Source organism: Gorilla gorilla, chromosome 1 (genome assembly GCF_029281585.2).
Source record: "Gorilla gorilla gorilla isolate KB3781 chromosome 1, NHGRI_mGorGor1-v2.1_pri, whole genome shotgun sequence".
NCBI lineage: Eukaryota > Metazoa > Chordata > Mammalia > Primates > Hominidae > Gorilla > Gorilla gorilla.
In genome coordinates, this window is record NC_073224.2 from 26,187,415 (window position 1) to 26,209,331 (window position 21,917).

The following is a 21,917-nucleotide window of genomic DNA, read 5'->3' on the forward strand; positions in this document are numbered from 1 at the left end:
TGTCACTTACCTTATTAAGAGAAAAAAATATTTATTTTAACAGATACTATAAAAACATTTTTAAATATTAAACACCTATTCGTTGTAATATTAGTAAGTTGGCATGTAAGAAAAGTTACTTAAACTGATAGAAATTATCTATCAAATGCAAAACTGGTGAAATGTTGAATTCTTTCAAGGCAGTGTTGAATAAAGTTGGGAAAAGTGGGTACTTTTGGAATTAAAAATGAGCTTAGCAAAGTCACAGCTCACTGTAAAAATTCAGTTATATCAGTTATATTTTTATATTCTAGTAAAAAGCAATTACAAAATAAAATAAGTGATTTCACTTATATTAGTATAATGAAACAACACATACCTAGGAATAACTCTAATAAAAGATGTGTAAACCTTTACACAGAAAATTGAGAAACATTTTGAGAAAAATAAAGATGACCTTAAAAAAAGCATAAATATACCATATTCATATATTGGGAGGCTCAATATTACAAAGATGACAGTTCTCTTCCAATTGATCAGGTAGATCAATGCAATCTCAATCAAAATCCCAGCAGGTTTTCTTTTAGTGTGCATGAAAGTTGGAAAAGCCAGTTCTAAATGAAGAAGAGCAAGATTATCAAATACAACTTTGAAGAAAACAACAAGGTTAGAGTCTTTGACTCCTGGATATCAAGACTTATTTTAATGTTACAATAAGACCGTTGGGTATTAGGACAAAGATAGAAAAATAGAGCAGGATAGAGTTCATAAGTAGATCTGCACATTTGTGTCTTGACGCATTAGTAAGTGACAATGCAGTGCTAATGGGGAAAAGATTTATTTTTTAATAAATGGTCATTTGGATAGGTATACAAGGGTGGGTGAGGAGACGACTCTTAACTCCCTCCCTACCATCTTACATAAAAAATCAATACCAGGTATGTCGCAACTTTCATGGGAAAGGCAAAATAATGAACTTTCTAGAAAATTTAGTAGCTTTAGTAGCTTCGTGTCATTTTATTTTGTTGTTGAAGATTTGCGTGTAATACATTTATATGTCATTTGTTTTCTAGTATGTAAAATGCAGATGATAAGATTACATGTAAAATGTATGGCTCAAAGCCTGCCACGTGGTAACTGCTTTAACTTAACAGAATTATCCATCTTAAACAGTAAAACAAAGTTAATCAATTCGAAAGAAGCAACCAAACTTTTTTTAAAAAAGTTTATGGAATAGCTCATGTTTATGTGCCCTAAATTTGTAATTAAAATATGAATGCATGAGATGGGTGGATCACTTGAGGTCAGGAGTTCGAGATCAGCCTGGCCAACATGGTGAAACCCCATCTCTACTAAAAATACAAAAATTAGCCGGGTGTGGTGGTAGGCACCTGTAATCCCAGCTACCCAGGAAACTGAGGCAGGAGAATCGCTTGAACCCAGGAGGCGGAGGTTGCAGTGAGCCGAGATTGTGCCACTGCATTCCAGCCTGGGTGACAGAGTGAGACTCCGTCTCAAGAAAAAAAAAAAAAAAAAAAAAGAATGCAAAAATAGAGACGTCATTTGAATTATCTGCCTTTCATATAGTGATATAATTTAAAAATAATTACTTTTGTATTAGTTTCTTATGTCCTCTCTGCTAAATCAAGTTGGTGTTTAAATAACTGTTATTTCTTTTAAGGGAAATTTTGTTTGTATTTTGAAATTTTGAAATGAAATTGCTCTTTTTATTAGTGTTAATATGATAAGATATTTAATGTAATTTCCTGCAGATATTAAAATAGTCATTTTCTTTAATAAAATCCACATATATTTTTAAAATTCCACATACTTGATTCAGGTTTTTGGAAAAAATGTTGCTTTGTCTTATATGTTTTATGGGTTTGTAATTGCGTAAATTCTAAAATTGGTTAAGTTTACTGTGAATTTTATATTTCCTTGTCTTGATTAGCTCCATTTGAATCATTCTCCTTTTCACCGTTTGCAGGAATTTAAATGATTCTTGTCAACAAGAACAAGAGACGTGTCATGAAATCGTTCTGCATTGCTTATGCATAATTACAACTTTATTGTATGTTAGTCAGTCTTTTAACCCTGTGGACCATTTGTCTTGTCTTGTGTGTCTAGCTGATAATTCACTCCCAGCAATGCTGTTGCTAAGCTTTTCTTTGGGTATTTGGATATTCTGTTTGTTACATTATTGCTCCTAATTCTTGCTCCTTGAAGAACTGTGTCTTTTGTAATATAGAACATTAAAGAGCTCCTGTTACTATCATTAGTAACTATGACTCTTGATTATAAATTATTTCTTCTGAAAAAATCCCATAACTTTATCTTTGCACTGATGGGAGTGTGTGTGTGTGTGTGTGTGTGTGTGTGTATGCATGTGTGAATGTCTGACATGCAGAAGTGAACCTGATGATGGCAAAATACAATGTCTTTGATAATCGTTGATAGCACTAAAAATATGCACTAAATATGCACTAAAATAGCACCAAAAATATGTCATATTCTATTTTCCTGATAAATATTAAAAGGAAGTCATTTAATTTTTTTAGATTTTTTGGGGGAAGAGAATAAATACAAAAATTTGCCCTTTTAGAGGTAGAAAAGTGCACAATTGCACTGTGCTGGACATGCCTCTTTTGCTTCTGTTTGCCCCAGGATCTAAAGAAATGGATTCATCACTCCGATAAGTTAATGTTTAAAAGGAGATCTTCAGCTTTATGTAACAAGAAAATATCTTGAAAAATGTATAGTGAAAATCAGGCCTTTCTGTTCAGTCAAGTGTTTTTCTTAAATAACAACAGTGTGTTTGTAAAATGCAAAGGAGGAAGTAAGTTTAGAACAGATTTTTCTGAAAACTAAGTAAATTACAAAAGAAGGCAAAATGCTCCGTTACAAGTAACCTATTGAATTTCATTAGGGCTTCATAAAATTCTACCTGTTTATTTAGGTTCATATTTTAAATATCACTTCATAACATTTTTGAAATACACTCTGTATGTTGCTTTTTATGCACATGGCTTCCCAAAAGCTTGCTTGCCAGAGCATTGGAGATTCCTAGCTAATAGCCCAAGATTTCTGCCTAAGTAGCATTAGCTTCTTACCTAATTAATGAGTTTTCTAAGGAAAAAAAATTACAAATAAACTTTCATACATGAAGGGTGTGAAGCAAGCCACAATTCCCACAGGACACCAATTATACATTCTATGGATGGGAGGTGAGTTAAGGAAACTTACCTTTGAGATTGAGTATGTCTCTCAATGTTGAAATTTTTTATTCTGATTTATTTGCAAGGAATCCTAGGGCGTTGTAGAGACAGTCTTTGTTGACATATGGCTTTTTTGTTTGTTCTGTTTACAATGTGGGTATGATTATAGTCACTTAAGTTTTAAAGAGCCACATAATGATTAAGAGACTAACATTCACTTATAAATACAACTTTAAAAAATAATTTGATTCCCACATAACTTCAGAACTATTTGTTAAGGCATGCCTTTATATTGTGAAATTGTATGAAATGCTAGAAAGATTAGAGTAAGAGAAATTTTACTTTAAGTGTCACGAGAGAAATTGTAGTTAGACACTATGTCTCTAAATTGATCTTTTTAATTAAATCAGTTTTTATAATTAGAGTAGTAGTTCTTAAATCAGAAGGCCTATTACGTTTGAGAATTAGAGAAATGTTCATGTTTGCTTTTAAATAAATTGGATTTTCATTATTTTATGTACCTGGTGCATTTCCAGCCTAATGTCTTTTAGAGTTCTGATTGCTAAATTAACTGAATTCTTTTCGTTTGGTGAGATTAAAAGTTGTTAATTAAAAACTTGAATACAATTTTTTATGCTTTAGAATTGGAAATAGATTGTGGTGCAAGGACCAAATTGATATCAATTCATTTAAATGACAGTAATTGAAACATTGCTAGGTATTTGTTTGTTTGTTATTTATTTTGGCTTTTTCTTTCCACAGCAAGTTGATGTGGAAAAATGGGTATGTGTTTCCATGTATTTGCAAAGAAATTGTGATCTAAAAGTGCATGCTTGCTATCGCCTCTAATCTTTTATTTTGCTTCCTAGTGTGGCTTGTACTATTAGTGTTCAAACTAACTGCTTTGTTGTAATGAACACATGTTTTACAGGTCTCTAATGAGAACCTTATGTTTCTGGTTTTGCTTCATCTGAAATGGGGCATATTAAAGTACTTTCCATCCCTAGAACCACATAGTTTTTATATAATTTATTTTGTAATTATTATGTGCTTCTGGCCAACAGAAAGGTGTTTATTATTCATACTGTCTGTACATCTTTTGCAAAAAAAAAAAACAAAAAAAAAAACCTTGACTGTTTAATCTCAAAATTCCACTGCTTAGTCCTTATATTTTTGCATGTACTGTAGAAGAAGACAATTATATATATAGTCATAGAAAGTCATAGAACCTTTTTTTTTTTGGTATAGATGGAGTCTCACTATGTTGCCCAGGCTGGTCTTCAACTCCTGGACTCAAGTGATCCTTCTGCCTCAGCCTCCCAAAGTGCTGGGATTACACACAGGAGCCACTGTGCCCAGCCTTGTATAATCTTAAGCAGTGAAGGTGAATGACCATGTAGAAAAACGCAGTTACAGGATTCTGGAGGCTAATTCTTAGAGCCCACATTGTCACAAGTTGTGCAAAAAGTTATGTTGCTTCTTTTGGTCTCGGTTTCCTTATCTGTTAGGAAAAAATAAAGGAGAGAGGAAATACACCAAGGTACCTTCCAATACTTAACACACCAGGATTCTGAATGGAAATTAAAGTCTCCTCAAGACTGATATTCCTACTCCACTTTTTCCCAAGAGTGCAAAACAGTGAGGCTTTTCATTGTTGAAATGTTTTTTTATTTGCTCTCTGACTTATATGAAGAATCCTTTAAGATTGACTTAACTGATGGCTTTATTTTATCTTCATTATTTTTCTGGTTTTAGGATCCAACTGTCTTGATGCAATATTTTGAGAATTTTGCCGTCTTTTCAGTGCCCTTTCAGTAGTATTTTCCAACAATTTCATGTTCACTTGTCTTTTTTTAAAATTTTTTTTAGCCCTTTAAAGACAAGGAAACTTGTTTTTTAATTTACCATTTCTAATGACCTTTGAAAACTATGACTTCTATGTTATATTGCTGAGAATAATTTAAAGTCTTCATTTCTCTTTATAACCGAACTACTACTACTTTTGACCAACTATTTGTTTTTGAAATTTCCTACCTTCCTCTTTGGCTATAGTTAAAATGCTGATCCAAGATTCACATTTTTCTTGTCTTGGTAAGGGAAGCCTGCTTCCTTCTCAGAACACGTATGACACCTCTTTGTCCTGCACTTCCCTAATATCAGCATCCTACAACATAGCCCTCCGTCTTTTCCCATCCTTGCATCCTTTCACTTCCATTACACTATTTCTGTGCCGTATCTGGGTTGGTATTGACCAACCACTCAAGCTGCTTTTACTTACTTTGTAAATAGCATTTGCCAGTAAATAAAATCACCTTTTCACCATTGTCTAAAAGTCTTCCCCTCTGTTCCTCTGTGGATTTGGTTACTTTTGATCTGCCTGTGTAATTTTTTTCTTTCTTATTCCTATAATAATTTATTTTTATTTGTATTAAGTTTATTTGTAAATCATTGCAGTAGAGATTGCCTTCTAGTTGTAAGGAAATATCTCTGATATTTTCTGAGCTAAAAGCCTTGAGGCTTAGTTTGCCAAGTGACTGGCTTTATAATCTTATGTAGCCTCTTTATTGGCCATAATCTCTTTGTCTATAGGACTAGAATCTGCTTTACTCCTTTTTTCTTAAATATTACTATCATGTCAATGCTAAAACATATTGATGCCAAAATACGTGTTCATTTAGAAGTCATATAATAAAAAGATTCTGCTGGGTTTTAGAACACTGATGATCATTATGTGTAAATGTTGCAGCAAATTTTAGATTGGAGCTCTTTTTTTCTTTGAAGACCTATCCAGTTCATATCTTATGCTTTGGCCATTAGAAGTTTGAAATTCTACTGTTACAGGTATACTTTGAAGGCCAACAGAAAGTAATTTAACCCTCTACCCACCTAACCCAGGACTATTGAGACTCCTCTGTGGGGCTGGTACTTCTCTGCCCCTTGAGTTAAATGAGAACCGGTCCCATGACCTTTCTCGTATTTCAAGAGTGAAATACCCCACAGACATTTGAAGTCATACAGATCTCATTTCAGTAATTAAAATGCCCAAATCTGTATAATAGGTGAACTTGAAGCTAATTCAAGTTAACTTGTCAGGAATCGAGCTGGAGGGACGGATATCTGGGAAGCTGTTTCTTGCTTGCCCCGCCGGGTTCCTCATGCCCTACTTGGTACCCGGAGAGTCTGCCACTCTCAGGTGCTGTGGGAAGGAGACAGAAGAGAAAGCTTGGCAGGAAAGGTCTGCTTCGATCATAGTGTCATGCACTCGGCTTGCCAGGTTTCTAATGCTGACTTTCTCTGTGGGCGCTTGGCATTGGTCTTTCGGGGAGCTTCCATCCCCAGAAAACTCTGACCTGAGCTTCTCTTGCTGCAGACAAATGCGTCTCCACTAGCTGGTCAGTGGCAGTTTCTTACTCTTCCTGGGAGTTCTTGGTGGCCTCTGAGACAATCCCAAGCTGGATCTGTCTAGTATGGCCCCCATTTGCTTGTTGGCAGTGTGGTCACTTCCCAGTTGCAGCCCTGTAGGACTACACCCAGCATTTTGCCTCTCAGTCTCCAGGCATAGTAAGACACCAGTCTACGGTGTCCAAGCTCCCAGGGATATCAGGTATCCCTGAAGCCACCCTTGCTAGGCTTGAAGTGAGGGCAAGCTTGGGAGGCAGGCAGGATTCCAGGCCCACCTGCACTTCTCTCCAAGAAACCATTTCTTTGCTGCCTGGTCTCTAATAATACACTGGAGGTGGGCAGTCAGCTAAGGGCAGCCAGTGGATTTGCAGCCACCCTCTTTGACTTCCCTGCTTAGGTGGCATAACAATATGTTTTGGGACATGATAGTACAGGTGCTCCTCCAGTTAGGGTGGGGTTATATCCTGAAAAGCCCTTCAGAAGTTGAAAATATCGTAAGCCAAAAATGCATGTAATACACCTAACCTACAGAACATTATAGCTTAGCTTAGCCTCCCTTAAACGGGCTCAGAACACTTACATTAGCTTACAGTGGGGCAACATCATCTAACACAAAGCCTATTTTATACTAAAGTGTTGAATATCTCATGTAATTTATTGAATACTATACTGAAAGTAAAAAATACAATGATTGGGTAATCAAAATACAGTTCCTGCTGAATGCAAATCACTTTCACATTGTCGTACAGTTGAAAAATCATAAATAGAACCATTGTAAGTCAGGGACCTTCTTGTAAATCCCCTTCGGAGACTGGTCATTGTTTTGTTTTGGGACAGTGACCTGTTTTAACTTCTGTTATACTTGCTTGTCTAGGGTGCGTTTACCACCACCAGATTTAGACCTTTGGGAGCCTTACAAACTTAAATATATATGAAAATTAAAATGGCTTCTATATAAATCTTCTGATAATATTATTCTGGATAGTTTCATCAAAGATCCATCAATCACTTTCTGTTTCTTTCTCCTTTCTCCCTCCCCTCTCCATCCCCTTTTCCCTAATTCCCTTCCTGCCTTCATCTCCTTCCTTCTCTCCCTCATCACTGTCTCTTTGAGCAGCTGTGCATCTGTTTAATCACAAGCCCACTGAGTTATCAAATGCTGCTCTTTACACTTTAAAAGAGAATAAAACTCCTGAGTACTGGATAAGAAAGTAACTAATGGTCATTTCCATCTACTCCACTCCTAGCCCTTTTCTAACCTATACCATTGGTTTCCAATGTGGAGGCCTAGGAATCAGGTCATGAGTGGGGTGAAGACAGCAAAAGGATGAAATAGACTGTGAGATTGTCTATGAAGCATTGTCTATAGACTGAGTGATGTCTTACACATGTATTTTCTCTTAAAAAATATGATGATGCTGTTGTAATTGTTAAAATCCATAATCATTTCAAATGTTTCTAACTGGAGAGTTGTTTAAAAATGCATTTTAACACACGACTGCTATTATGTGAGAACCTGCGAAATGCTTTCAAGCTATCAAGGTTCATTCATGTTTGAAATGGTTTTTAAAAATATATGGAGTCTTCTGTATTCCGACATGGGCAATTTTTTATGTGTAGGTAATGATCTGAATAGAGGGCAGGCTTTATATGTCTTCAGGACATCAGTATCCATTTGCCCTCTGTAGAAATCAATGTGTTGCTTTTGATTTAAAGAAATTCTCTATCGAGACAAGCTGGGAAATGAAGAAAGCCCTAGATACCTCTTCTATTTCGTGTTTTAGGCATTTATGCAGCTCTTTGCTTTATAAACCTGTCACAGAGATAAAGTGTGAGAACTTATAGTAGCTTATCGGAATCATTTATTTTTCTTTACCCTTCTAAAGAAGAACTACATAATTGTATGTATATATATATGTCAAATTTATTATACTCAAAAGAGAAGACATTCCATTTAACTACTGTCTGTACAGAGCTGTTTATAGGTTGAAAAAGAACTTGCTACAAATCTGCCAAAAAATAGAATGAATTCTTTTTAAACATATCTGCATTTCACATAACTAGATTCCAGTGATGGTCATTAATATGAGTGACACAAGGGCATTCCAATAGAATGTATTATTATGTGTATAATTGCTCATTCATGGGCTGGTAGACAAGCCTCTTTCAGATGATTTCTGTACCTGTAATCAATATGTCTGTCTTTTCAGAGCATCTTGGACATTTTTAGCAGGGGAATCCTGGAAAGTGAAGCATTTCCATAGGATTTATGTAGATGTTTTTTAAGACAGGGTCTTGCTCTGTCACCCAGGCTGGAGTGTGGCTCAAGTGATAGTCCCACCTCAGCCTCCTGAGTAGCTGGGACTACAGGCATGTGCCACCATGCCTGGCTAACTTTTTAATTTTTTGTAGAGACAGTGTCTCACTATGGTGCCCAAGCTGGTCTTGCACTCCTGGGCTCAAGCAGATACTCCTGCCCTGGCCTCCCAAAGTGCTGGGATTACAGGCATGAGCCACTGCACCCAGACACATATTTTCATCATAAGAGCGATAGTTGAAGCTTTTCAACCTCATATGCTATTAGGTAGTATATATTGATATTTGGAACTCGGAATTGTTGTTAATTTTTTTATTCTAAAAATTATTGGGACTATCATTAATTAACTATAGCTACCTGGAAATCCTAGTCTTTGGTGGTGAAATCACTTTGTTTTCTCAACATAATGAAGTTTACCTGATATTTCCTCACAAAGGAGAGGTGACCAGTTGGAGAATTATGGAGAATCCTAGCATCTTGATACGTGGAGAGGAAAAGATGGTGAAAAGGCTTAAATTTAATGTATATTTTGTGTACAGAGTAGGGTATTTTGCCTCCTTAATGGAAACTTCACGCTAGAATGACTTCTGAGGCTATTCTGAAATTGTTGCATTTGATAATCCTTTTTAATGGCAAGCCCCCAAATGTATGGTGCTTTGTCACTAAATCCTTATCTATATAATTTTTGAGGAGACATTTCAATAACAGTTTCTTTTAAAAGTCCTAAGGTAGGTTTTTAGAAGCATTCCTTTTTAAAAATCAGTTTTTAGCTCATGAAACTGAAATACCAGTTTTAAAAAGTCAAGGTTGAACTGAAAGGCATCATTATAATAGAGGAGCTTTTCTACATTACCTGAATTATTGTTTCCTTCTTTGCACCAAGAACAGATTAAATATGCATTCTCTTGATATCCAGTATTTGTTAGCAATTTTCAGAGTAAAGTATTGCTATTTGATTTGTTTTTCTATTCATAATCATTTGCGTTTGCTAAGAAAGTGCCTTAGGTCTTTTAGATCTACTACACTGAGTGGATCATGCTTACAGACGAAAGATGATTCTGCTTCTTTTTGTCATCCATTTGACACCCAGGGCCATCTACGTGTTAAAATGTAGCAATAGCAATTTCTCTTCCTGGCTTCCATGTTAATGGAGCATGTGCCCCCAGGTTTTGCTTGTATTTGGAGCTCCATCTGATGTGTCAATTCCGGATTAATCTAAACCTGGGACACTGAGTTACTGACATCTGCAGTTTTAGCCTAAAGAACTAAAATTTCCACCTTTGTGTTTCTATGCAAATTAATCATCATCCAAAAAATTCTAAGACAGAAAGCACGTTGGAATCCAAGCTGCGTGCCTGTCCTATAATTGCCCATATAGTCATCCCTTACTCTATTTTGTGTAATGAAATTTTAGCTCTTGTCTATTGAACTTCTCATTAGTGAAATAAATCAAATAGTTAATTTATTTGCTAAACTTATTGTAAGCACAAAAACGACATTCTCCACACCCAAAGAGGCTGCTTTCTTCAATATTTATCTTTGTGTGTTTCTTTTTTCTACTTTCCATCATATCAATTTTTAAAGGGTTTTTGTTGTTAATTCTTTTTCTGTTTGTTGCTTTTATCATACAGAAGCAGTGCTTACATTGAATTAAACTAATGTACTCATCTTTTTTGTTTTAATGCGCTTTGCTTTCTTCTTTTCCCTTAAACGATCCCTTTGAATGTCTCCTGGTGCTATAATTTTGGTAATATCTAGCACTTAAACCAATTTGAACAAGAAATGATTTGTACAGAAAGTTATTGTCAGTAATGCCACTAATACCACAAATCTTTCATGTTCTTGATTATCTTTTGAAAATGATGTTTGTGTCTTACATCTGCTCTTCTTTCTCATTCTGCAGAAGGATATTTCAGCATTTGCTGTTTTTCAGTATTCGTTCTATTTTATCGTGTATGCAGATTGCTCTCCTCTGTGTATTATTCTTCCTACAGTCAGACATGACTTAGCAATGCCGAATAGCAGACCTCAGTCACTTGGCTGACCACTCTTTTTTTTTGTTAATACCTACTACATTTTTAAAGCGGTTCAACTTAGATACCTGACAAAATCAGGCTGAGAAAATTTTCTGAAGGAAAATCTCCCAAACCTAGCTTAATTTAAAAAAAAAATCTCATGAAGAAAGTATCTCTTAACAAACCATGTGCTGTACCAAAATGTTAGGTTTTTGTGTTTCTTTGAATTAAGGCTTAATAATGATTTTGCCGAATTCTTTAGTGATATCTCTACCATTAGTGAGTCACATGTGATTGGTCAGTTTAACATGGAAAGTAAGTTTCCTGATATTATGTATGATTAATATCAGTTATAAAAAGGTAACTAAACAGCCTGTATTTTCTAAGCCAAGGATGAAAGCTTCTTTACAATTTTTCCTTGAAATTGTAATATTGAAAATGAAAAAATTAGTCTCAACAGAATTTCCCTTTAATAATATACATATTACTATGTAAATATGTTTCAGGGAAAAATTGTAATATTTACAAATATATATATTGGAAAACTTTTCCTTGCTGTTTTTCTTACAACTAGTGTCTCTATGATATCTTTTCTCCGTAGGACTTAGACATCAACCTGACAACAAATTCAGCCCTAAGTTTGGAAATATATCATTGTTTTCTTTTTCATACTCTTTCATCTGTGTAACTCTCCTAGGAATAAGTAGTCAAAGAAACTTTAGAAGTGTAAAGAAAAATGAAGTTATTTGTAAATTTGCATATGCACACACATACGTACACATTATGTTTTGTAGAAGAGAAAAGAGCTATTATATAATTTATGAAAGGAGACTGTGTCATTTTAAGAGAAAAAGAAATGTTTTTGTGATTTTTCTGTGAAATTCACCTTTCACAATATTCAGTGTCTAAGAAATTGCTTACTGTTATTTTGCATGAAATGAGAGCCGCTCACTGCAGCATATTAGTTTACTATCTACCTTACCTGTTTTAATCTACTGTTTTCATTAAAATGAGTTGGGTTGCTGTTTGTTTTTATCACTGCATTTTTATGCAAAAGATGCAAGTTGGTTTTTTAAAAAGCATTTGCAGAGGATCAATTTTTAAGATGATATCTTTTTTGGTGCTTAAATAGGTTGTCAGTGGAATCACTGAGAGTAGAGCAGCATGTTTTCACAGAAAAAGGAAGAAACTAACGTCAAAACATTTTTAAAGAGTTTTGCTTGCTACGGCTTTTCTCTAGCATGTAGTTGATACTAAGTTTTGTTGCGATAACATGGTGAATGTGTTTTTTTATGTTTATTCTTTACATAGCTCCATTTAGGATAACGGAGTCTTTATAAATAAGAGATATTTTTAAGGAAGTCTTTGAGATCGTGTCTATTTAATGTTTCCTCTCTTTTCCTTATGCCCCTACAGAAATTCATGATGAAGGTAAGACATCTTAATATATATGCTATGTACATATATAGCAGATATATTACTATATATGGATTATATATGTATGTATCTGCATATTAGTATAGCTGTATTATATGTATATGACAGATATATATATTACTATATATCAGCTATATATATGTGATACTTTGTATGTTTTATGTATGGTTATACACATTTGTTTTGCTTTTGAATCCATGTAACTTTTCTTCACATGCTTTTAAAAGGTTTTTAAAAATCAAGCTTTGGAGCTTTTAAATTTAGATAAATCACGTTTAGATTTAACAACTCAACAAACAACATTTGACATTTTTGGGTCATAGTGTAACATATTATATTTAATTAGCTAACATTAAGAATTTCTCTTATTAAAACAATTTTAGTAGCTCTCCATTTAGAATATTCACTCCGGGGATTATGTTGACTTTGCATTTATACCCTTTTGCATGAATACAATGGGAAATTCTTCCACTGGGAAATTAGGGGAGGCACCAAGAAACTACTTCTACTTACTCTAGGAGAAGTGAAAATAATTCAGCCAGCCCCTTATTCATTTCTCAACTAAATTGGAAAAGTGAAAATATTGTAAAAGTAGACAAATGAAAAGAGTAAAGCATGTGAACATGTCATCGAAGGAATATGTAAGGGACAGACAGGAAGAACAGGCTGTGGTTATTTTAGGATATATAATAGAAAATTTTTGTTTCATTTTCGTATGCCCACTACATTTCTCCTGTAACATTTATGGGGTTTAATTTTTTTATCTTAAAAGCCAAGAAACAATGGGTAGGTAGAAAAATTGATTGATATTCCATTAATAAAGGCTTAAAAGAATTTATGATTTTGAAAGAAAGAGACTGTGAGAAATATTAAATCAAAATTCCAGATATAGATGGAAAAGATTGCTTTGAAGAAAAGGAAGCGCGTTCTTGTCAGTCTGTTGAATTTTGTGGTTAAATCCATCATGTTTAATAAAACTGAACGAGGTGCATTGTGGGACGCCCTAACCTGGACCTGTTCACTACCAGTGAGAATTCGGCGTTTTGGATGGGATGACAGAACAGCGTATTTCTTTGAAGCCGTCTATCAACCAGGACGTGGAACATCTTCCAGAATTTCAAATAACTCTAGCTCTTATTTTTCAGTAGAAAATATTATGATCACATTTTGAAGAGAGGACGTTAATCCCTACATTAGACATATGAAACAAGAGTTTGGGTTGGAAAAATATTTAAAACAACAGCAAAATAGGAATATTTCCTCTCTTTGCAAATACTGATAACTTATGATTTTGGGTTTAAGAAAATTTAGTTTTTCATGCTAAATCTGCATTTGCTGTATTCATTTTATCATCTCATTCTTAATTCAACTGTACAATACTGTATGGACTTCCCCTTGGGAAGGGTGAATGAAATGGTCGCCTGAAACAGACATCTGAAGGTCTCTTGTGAGAACAAATGCATATAAAAACCAGTGCAAATAGAAAGATGATGTAGAATTAGTTAAAAGCAGGTGGTATACCTAAAATAATTTAATTAGGCCCCCAGTTCTTTTAACTTCGAGGCCAGAAGGCCAATAGTTATTTTCACACTTGCAATGGATGATCTGGAAAGGTTAGAATTGGATTAAGGGGAGGGCATATGCATGCAATTACAGTAATTTAAGTCACGTAAACAGAAAAACATGCTGAATTTTATCTCGCTTTCACGTTTCAATCATGCTTTGCTTTGGGTTTCATACGGAAAAGGCATTAAATTCTTAGAACCAGATGGATGCTTTCTTGTTGTGGGAGCCTATTTCTGCTGGTTGTTTCTAAACAGTGATGCATTAGGACTGTCCTAAGCCTGATCTGTTCCCTGAGGAGACTTTCCATGAAGACACCATCCCAAGTAAGCCAGTCCATGTCAAATGGATGTCTTGACAATGTTAAACTGGCCTTTGCAGGCACCTTTATCTTCAACTGAGGCCAGGATTCTCATGGATTGTTACAATCCTTCAGTGACCCTGTTGTGTGATTCACTACTTATTTTATTTTTTAAGAAACAGGGTCTTGCTCTGTTGCCCAGGGTGGAGTACAGTGGCATGAACATAGCTCACTGCAACCTGGAACTCCTGGGCTCCAGTGATCTTCTGGGCTCAGCCTCCTAGGTAGTTGGGATTACAAGCATGAGGCACTTTGCCTTGCTCTGGGCCAACTGTATTTAAAAAACACAGAGCCAAAAAACAAAAAAAGCAAACCAGAAAGAACAAAATATAGAGCCAGTAATTTTAATGTGTGTGTAAACCTCTTTAGTCTCACACACACACACACACACACACACACACTGTATATATATATATACATATATATATATATATATGAAATGTGTAGGCCAAGCTTTACGGTAAAAGGAGCACTTTCTGGTTAACTTCAAGACCTTGTCCTTCACTTTTAAAACATTTTGTTTTGACTAGTGTGGCTGTCAAGTGTTATTAAAGTTCATGTGGATTTTATAGCTTTGGAACATAAATCTGGTATGAAAAGGTGAGCTTCTATCAAAGTAATTCAAACCAGACAAAGTAAATAAAATTGTTCTTGGCCACAATAAATCAAATGCATTATAGAAAAAAAAGTGCTCTCTAAAGACAGCCTCATTCTCTGAAGGAGTATAGTTTTTCAAAGTAGATTTTTCCCTTTTCTTCTCAGTTATGTGAAAAAAGTGACTGTTTTGTTTTGTTTTTGTTTTTTTGTTTGTTTTTGTTTTCGAGACAGAATCTCACTCTGTTGCCCAGGCTGGAGTGCAGCGGTGTGACCTCGGCTCACTGCAACCTCTGCCTCCCGGGTTCAAGCCATTCTTCTGTCTCAGCCTCCTGAAAGTAGCTGGGATTACAGGCTCCCGCCACCATGCCCACCTAATTTTTGTATTTTTGTATTTTAGTTTCACAGTGTTGGCCAGGCTGGTCTTGAACTCCTGACCTCACACGATCCACCCGTCTTGGTCTCCCAAAGTTCTGGGATTACAAGCGTGAGCCACTGCGTCCGGCCCCCCAAAAAAGTGGTTTTTCAGCAGTTTTTCTTATTTTAATACCTTTTAATATCTGTTTTTAGAATAGTTCTGAGTTTTTTCAAGCAAAACATAAAGTTATTTTGAGAAACTATATGGAACAACAAGAATGTGATATTTGTTTAGTAAAAAGGTTGTAATAATATTGGATATTAAAGCATCTTTCTGTACTTCTTAAGGCACAGGTCAGTATCATCACTCTTATTCTGAAAATTTTTAAAGACCTCCTTTTCCTGCAAAAAGAAGTACAAACTTCTCGTCATAATATTTTGTACCTTCCATGGTCTTTCCCTGATCTAATTTTATAATTCCTGTGAAGTTTTTCTGTGCAGCCCAACACTAAAATTCCATGATTGCTTCCTCCTTCTTACACACCTTGTGATTATATACCATGACCCCTTTATACATACTCCTTACTCAGCCTGAAGTGAGCTTCCCCATATCCAGTTTTTCATTTGACAGTTGTTTATTGAGTACTTACCATGGCCTGACCTCACGCTCATAGCTGGAGGTGAAATGATAATCAGGACAGTGTCATTGTCCTTTAGGAGTTTTCAGTCTGATCAAGGGGAGGAGGGTTCTTGTGTAGAGTGTAAGGCCAATGTACATGTGTATACCTAGGGCTGCAGGAGGGTGGGGAGAGTGACTAGCTTTGAGGAAACTGGATGAGGCTTCATAGAGGAGGTAGTCTTTAATCAGAGGTTTAAAAAGTAGAGGGGGAAAAAAATCTGAGTATAAATGGGGCTGTGCAATTCAAACCTGTGTCGTTCAAGAGTCACATGTACATAAAATATGTAAAAGTTTCATTCCATTCTTACAAAAACTTTATTAAATTATAACATCAATACATATTTATTCTATACAGTTTGGAAGTTACAGAAGAAAAATCCTTCAATTGCACTAATAGAAAAAACTACTGGAGGCTTTCCTATTAAAAAGGCTTTATAAGGCAGGGAAGACAAGAGAGAGGGAACGTTGTATTCCGAGATAGGGCAGCATGAAAGCAGTATGGCATATTCAGGGAAGGGAAAGGGGGTATGTTTGGAGCACAGGATGATTGAAGATGAGGCTAGAGATGAGTGAGACAAATGTCTCTCTGTGCTTCTCAAAGTGGTCTCTGGACCAACGGCATCAGCATCACCTGGAAAATTATTGAAATGAAACTTCTCTGTGTCTACCCCAGACCTACTGAATCAAAATCCCAGTGGTAAGGGCCAGGAATCTGTGTTTTTACAAGCTCTCCAATTTAAGAAGCACTCTTCTATTTCATGGAAAGGGATTGATTGGACTCTTCCCTATAAGCAATTGGGAGGAATGAGAAGTTTTTAAGCCTGGAGGCATTATGATCAATTTTGTGTTCTAGGAATACTCATTCGTTGAATCAACGTTTATTTATTTATTTATTAAGATGGAGTCCTGCTCTGTTGCCCAGGCTGGAGTGCAATGGTGCAATCTCAGCTCACTGCAACCTCCACCTCCCGGGTTCAAGCAATTATCCTGCCTCAGCCTCCCGAGTAGCTGGGATTACAGGCAGGCATCACCACACCCAGCTAATCTTCGTAGTTTTACTAGAGATGGGGTATTGCCATGTTGGCCAGGTTGGTCCCGAACTCCTGACCTCAGGTAATCGTCTGCCTCGGCCTCCCAAAGTGCTGGGATTACAGGCATGAGCCACCACGCCTGGCCTGAATCAACATTTATTTAGTGCCTCTTGTATGTTCCGCATGCAGGTAGGCACCTGGAATACAATGGTGACTAAGTTACCATGGTTCCCACCCAGTGGAAACCATAATATAATGGGAAAGAGATTATTATTAAGTACATTATGAATAAATAACTATAATTATGATAATTATTTACTGATACCAAGTTTATTTTTCAAGAACTACATAAAATGCTAATCCCATAATAGAGGTTACATTAACTTTACTCCAATGTATACATTATTTCAACAGCACTTTGCTTGTCTGCAAGAGCTCTTAATACATTCTTTCCTACTAACGTTCCTTTGAGAGCAAGAGAGTATTTTATCAACTTGGTTAAGTTACTCTTTTGTGTTTTTCTCTCTTGTTCTCCTTTTTTCTCTTCTCTCTAAAGACTGCTCAAGGTGGTGGTCATCGAACACTCCTCTACGGACATGCCATATTGCTGCGCCATTCCTATAGTGGCATGGTGAGTAGGCATTTGATTTCATCTCCCTGTGGTCGTGCTGATCCATTTGGGGGTACATGGTCTGCAAATGCTGGTAGCATCATTTCTGCAATGGTATTAATGAGCTTGGATGTTTGTGTTCTCTAATATCTTTGTACCTTTGTTAGTTTCTCATGTAAAAGATGAAAGTCAGCTCAGATGACTTTTAAGGTCCTTTAATTCTATCATTATATGATTACCATCTTCAGTATCTTACTTTTGATAGAGTAGTTTTAGGAGGAGAGAGGTGTAAGAGTCAAATAAGAGATATTTTCTTTTCTGATTTTGTTTTAAAGAGTTCATTTATTAGAGAAATAAGGTATCTTTATTGAAAGATCAGATTTAAGAAAATCTACTTGTGAGCTCCAGTATTAATTGTACTCACCAACTTCTTTTTCTTCTTCACCAGGTTTCTCTTTTACCGCATCTGCTCCTCCTTTCACCCAGTTATTCACTAGCCTTCTCTTGGGCACAGTTTTCTTATTCTTTGCCTCATGTATATATGCACATATATATGTGTGTATATGTAAATGTTTTAAATATATATTTTATAAATACTTTAAGGTATTCTTAGATATTACATATACAGCTGACCCTTGAACAACACAGGAGTTAGGGGTGCCAATCTCCTGCACAGTAGGAAGTCACATATAACTTTTGATTCCCTCAAAAGATAACTATTAATATCCCCCTGTTGACCAGAAGCCTTACCAATACCAGTCAACACATATTTTTTGTATGTATTATATACTGTATTATAATAAAGTAAGCTAGAGAAAAGAAAATATTAAGAATATCAAAAGAAAAAAATATTTCCTATACATAAAGTGGAAATGGATCATCATAAAGATTTTCATTCTCATTGTCTTCGTGTCAAATAGGCTAAGGAGGAGGAAGAGGAGGAACTGGTTTTGCTGTCTTAGGAATGGTAGAGGGGGAAGAACATCTTAGTAAGTGGGCCCATGCAGTTCAAACCTGTGTTGTTCAAGGGTCAACTGTACATAAAATATGTAAAAAATATGCAAAAGTTTCATTCCTTTTTTTTTTTTTTTTTTTTGAGACGGAGTCTGGTTCTGTTGCCTAGGATGGGGTGCAGTGGCGCAATCTCGGCTCACTGCAAGCTCCGCCTCCCAGGTTCACGCCATGCTCCTGCCTCAGCCTCCTGAGTAGCTGGGACTACAGGCGCCCACCACCACACCCAGCTAATTTTTTGTATTTTTAGTAGAGACAGGGTTTCACCGTGTTAGCCAGGATGGTCTGGATCTCCTGACCTGGTGATCCGCCTGCCTCGGCCTCCCGGAGTGCTGGGATTACAGGTGTGAGCCACCGTGCCTGGCCTCATTCCATTGTTGTAAGAGCTTTATTAAATTATAAAAGCAATACATATTCTATACGATTTGGAAGTTGCAGAAGAAAAATTCTGATCACACTAATAGGAAAAAACTGTTGGACGCTTTTAAAAAAAGTTTTAATCTCTTCTGTCCTTAAGGTTTTTTTTTTTAAACATAATTGAGATGTTACTACGTTACCAAATTTATATCATTTTGTTTTTTGAGATAGGGTCTTGCTGTCACCCAGGCTGAGGTGCAGTGGTATGATCATGGCTAACTATAGCCTTGAACTCCGGGACTCAAGTGATTCTCTTGCTTCAACCTCCTGTGTAGCTAGGACTACAGGTGTGTGCTACCACGCCTGGCTAATTTTTAAATTTATTGTAGAGATGGGAGTCTCACCATCTTGCCTAAGCTGGTCTTGAGCTCCCAGGCTGAAACGATCTTCTCGCCTTGGCCTCCCAAAGCCCTGGGATTACAGGCATGAGCCACCATGCCCGGCATGATTTTCTTTTCCTTTTCTTGTAACATAAGCATTTTCCATGTTGTTTACATTGTCAACATAATTTTAGTGGCTACATGATAGTTCAATATGTAGAATATTATACAATATCTGTAATAATATACTTGATCATTCCTTTTAAAAAGTAGATGATTCCTGTATTATGTAAATTGTTCTAAAGCAGAAGACTACGTATCAATACCACTATCCAACTGGGTTAAGAAAATGTGGCACATATACACCATGGAATACTATGCAGCCATGAAAAAGGATGAGTTCATGTCCTTTGTAGGGACATGGATGAAGCTGGAAACCATCATTCTCAGCAAACTATCGCAAGGACAAAAAACCAAACACTGCATGTTCTCACTCATAGGTGGGAATTGAACAATGAGAACACTTGGACACAGGAAGGGGAACATCACACACCGGGGCCTGTCGTGGGGTGGGTAGAGGTGGGAGGGATAGCATTAGGAGATATACCTAATGTAAATGACAAGTTAATGGGTGCAGCACACCAACATGGCACATGGCACATGTATACGTATGTAACAAACCTGCACATTGGGCACATGTACCCTAGAACTTAAAGTATAATAAAAAATAAAAATAAAAAATACCACTATCTAACAAGGGCACACAAATTTTCAATCTCAATCATGGATATTTATGTGATAACTTGATTTTAATGGTCTACTTAATGAAATTCAAAAGTATAGGATGAGAAGTATAGGAAATACATGGACGTGATTTTAATGATGATTTAATAATATCATTTCTTTTAATGTGTTACATCACATGAATAGGTCAGATAAGAAAACTTGTGATCATGTTAGCAAGTGCTGGAAAAGGTTTTTAATAAAACTCAATGCGCATTCTTAATAAAAACTAAACATTGATTAATTCCTCAGTGATAAAGATTATCAGTGTCAGATCAATAGTGAATATTGTAATTGTGAAATGCTGAAGCCATTTTTTAAATCAAATTAACTAAAATAAGAATATGTTTTATCTACCATTGCTAACTAACATTGTTCTGGAAATTTTGGCTGACATGTCAAGATATAAAACAACATAAAACAGTTTCATAAAGTGGTTGGATGTAAGAAAAATATGTAAAAACAATTTGTCTAGAGCAATCACATATTAAAATTTTATGAAAACAATTCCACATTCTACAGCAATCAAAACACATGAACTGCATGAACTAATAAATGTGAGGGTTTCTTTTAAGACAACTTTACTCTCTATACATAATAGTTGGGTTAAGAGCCTCAACTTGGTTGTTAGATTTGGATTCAGTCTGTTTGCCACATGCTGGACAGCCTGGGATATTTTGCATAATCAAGCCTGTAATTACACCTGAAATTTTTATACATTCATTAAATAAATATTATTTGGCATCCACTATGTGCTAGGTACTGTTTTAGGTCCTGGATATAGTAGTGAATAAGACCAAGTTCTTGCTCTCTTTAATTAACACTTAGTAGAATAATCATAGTATCTACCTCAGAGTTACTAGAAACATTAAGGAGAAAGCATATGTTAATAGTTATAGTTACAGTGCCTAATACTGTACTTTTTATTGAACAAATTACAAAAGACTTTAATAGGAATCACTTCGTGTTTGTCTGGGAAGTCTGTTTATTGCAAAGTTGTTACCTTTTTAAAAAATAAAGGCAGATGTTAAGCACAATTTATATTTAAAGTCTATAAACATAGGGGATTATCATGGGCTACCTGTCTTGAGGTCAGACTGACACTTCTGCTGTGGCTAAAAACAAGTTTAGGGACCCTGGGAGCCTCTTGGCTATAACCTTGGGAGCCATTGCTTTGTAGTTAAGAGTCAGAATCAGAATCTGCAGGTCAATTTGATTTCACATCCCCATGGCACTGAATTCCACCTAACATACCAGCATATCTGCCACCAATTGGTTCATCTGCCTTCTCACACTCACAGACACACACTTAGCTGGATGGGCCCTGTACCATAATAAGACATTTCTAGCCTTTGCATTATTTTTCCAGTGATTCTAAAGGGGGCTTGCTGGCAGTGCACTCACATGGTGATGGTAGTGTACTTTGAGTTCCTACCACATTCGTCTTTGTATCTCTGTTCTTACAACACATTCATCTTTGTGTCTCTGTTCTTACAACACTTTGTGGCATGGGGGTTGGGGAGCAGTAGGCTTGAAAAATTATCTTAAACTTTATGTCCAAGAATATGCAATTAGGAACATGTAAGGGTGGGAAGAATAAGGAGATGATGGTGTTGCAAGAGTGATTACTCCCGTGGAAATGCACATGTATGTAGACACACAATAAGCCTCATTTTAGTACAGTGACATGCTGTGCACCAAAATAAATTCTAGGTGGATTTCAAAGAGCTAAACATTTTTAAATGGAAACAAAACTAGAAGATAAAAGAGAATAGTCTTCAAATTTGTTTGGGAGAAAGATTTCTAACTGTCAGACTACATTGTAC

The 21,917-nt window shown here is 35.9% G+C and overlaps 1 protein-coding gene across 3 annotated transcripts in view; it reads left to right on the forward strand.

Moving 5' to 3' along the window:
- RYR2 (ryanodine receptor 2) overlaps positions 1-21,917 on the forward strand; it is a 790,171-nt gene that overhangs the window by 307,469 nt on the left and 460,785 nt on the right. For all 3 annotated transcript variants that reach the window (XM_063708024.1, XM_063708025.1, XM_063708026.1), the window contains exon 4: positions 17,507-17,581. In XM_063708024.1, coding sequence (XP_063564094.1) covers positions 17,507-17,581 — 75 coding nt within the window. The remainder of the gene's footprint in view (positions 1-17,506; positions 17,582-21,917) is intronic.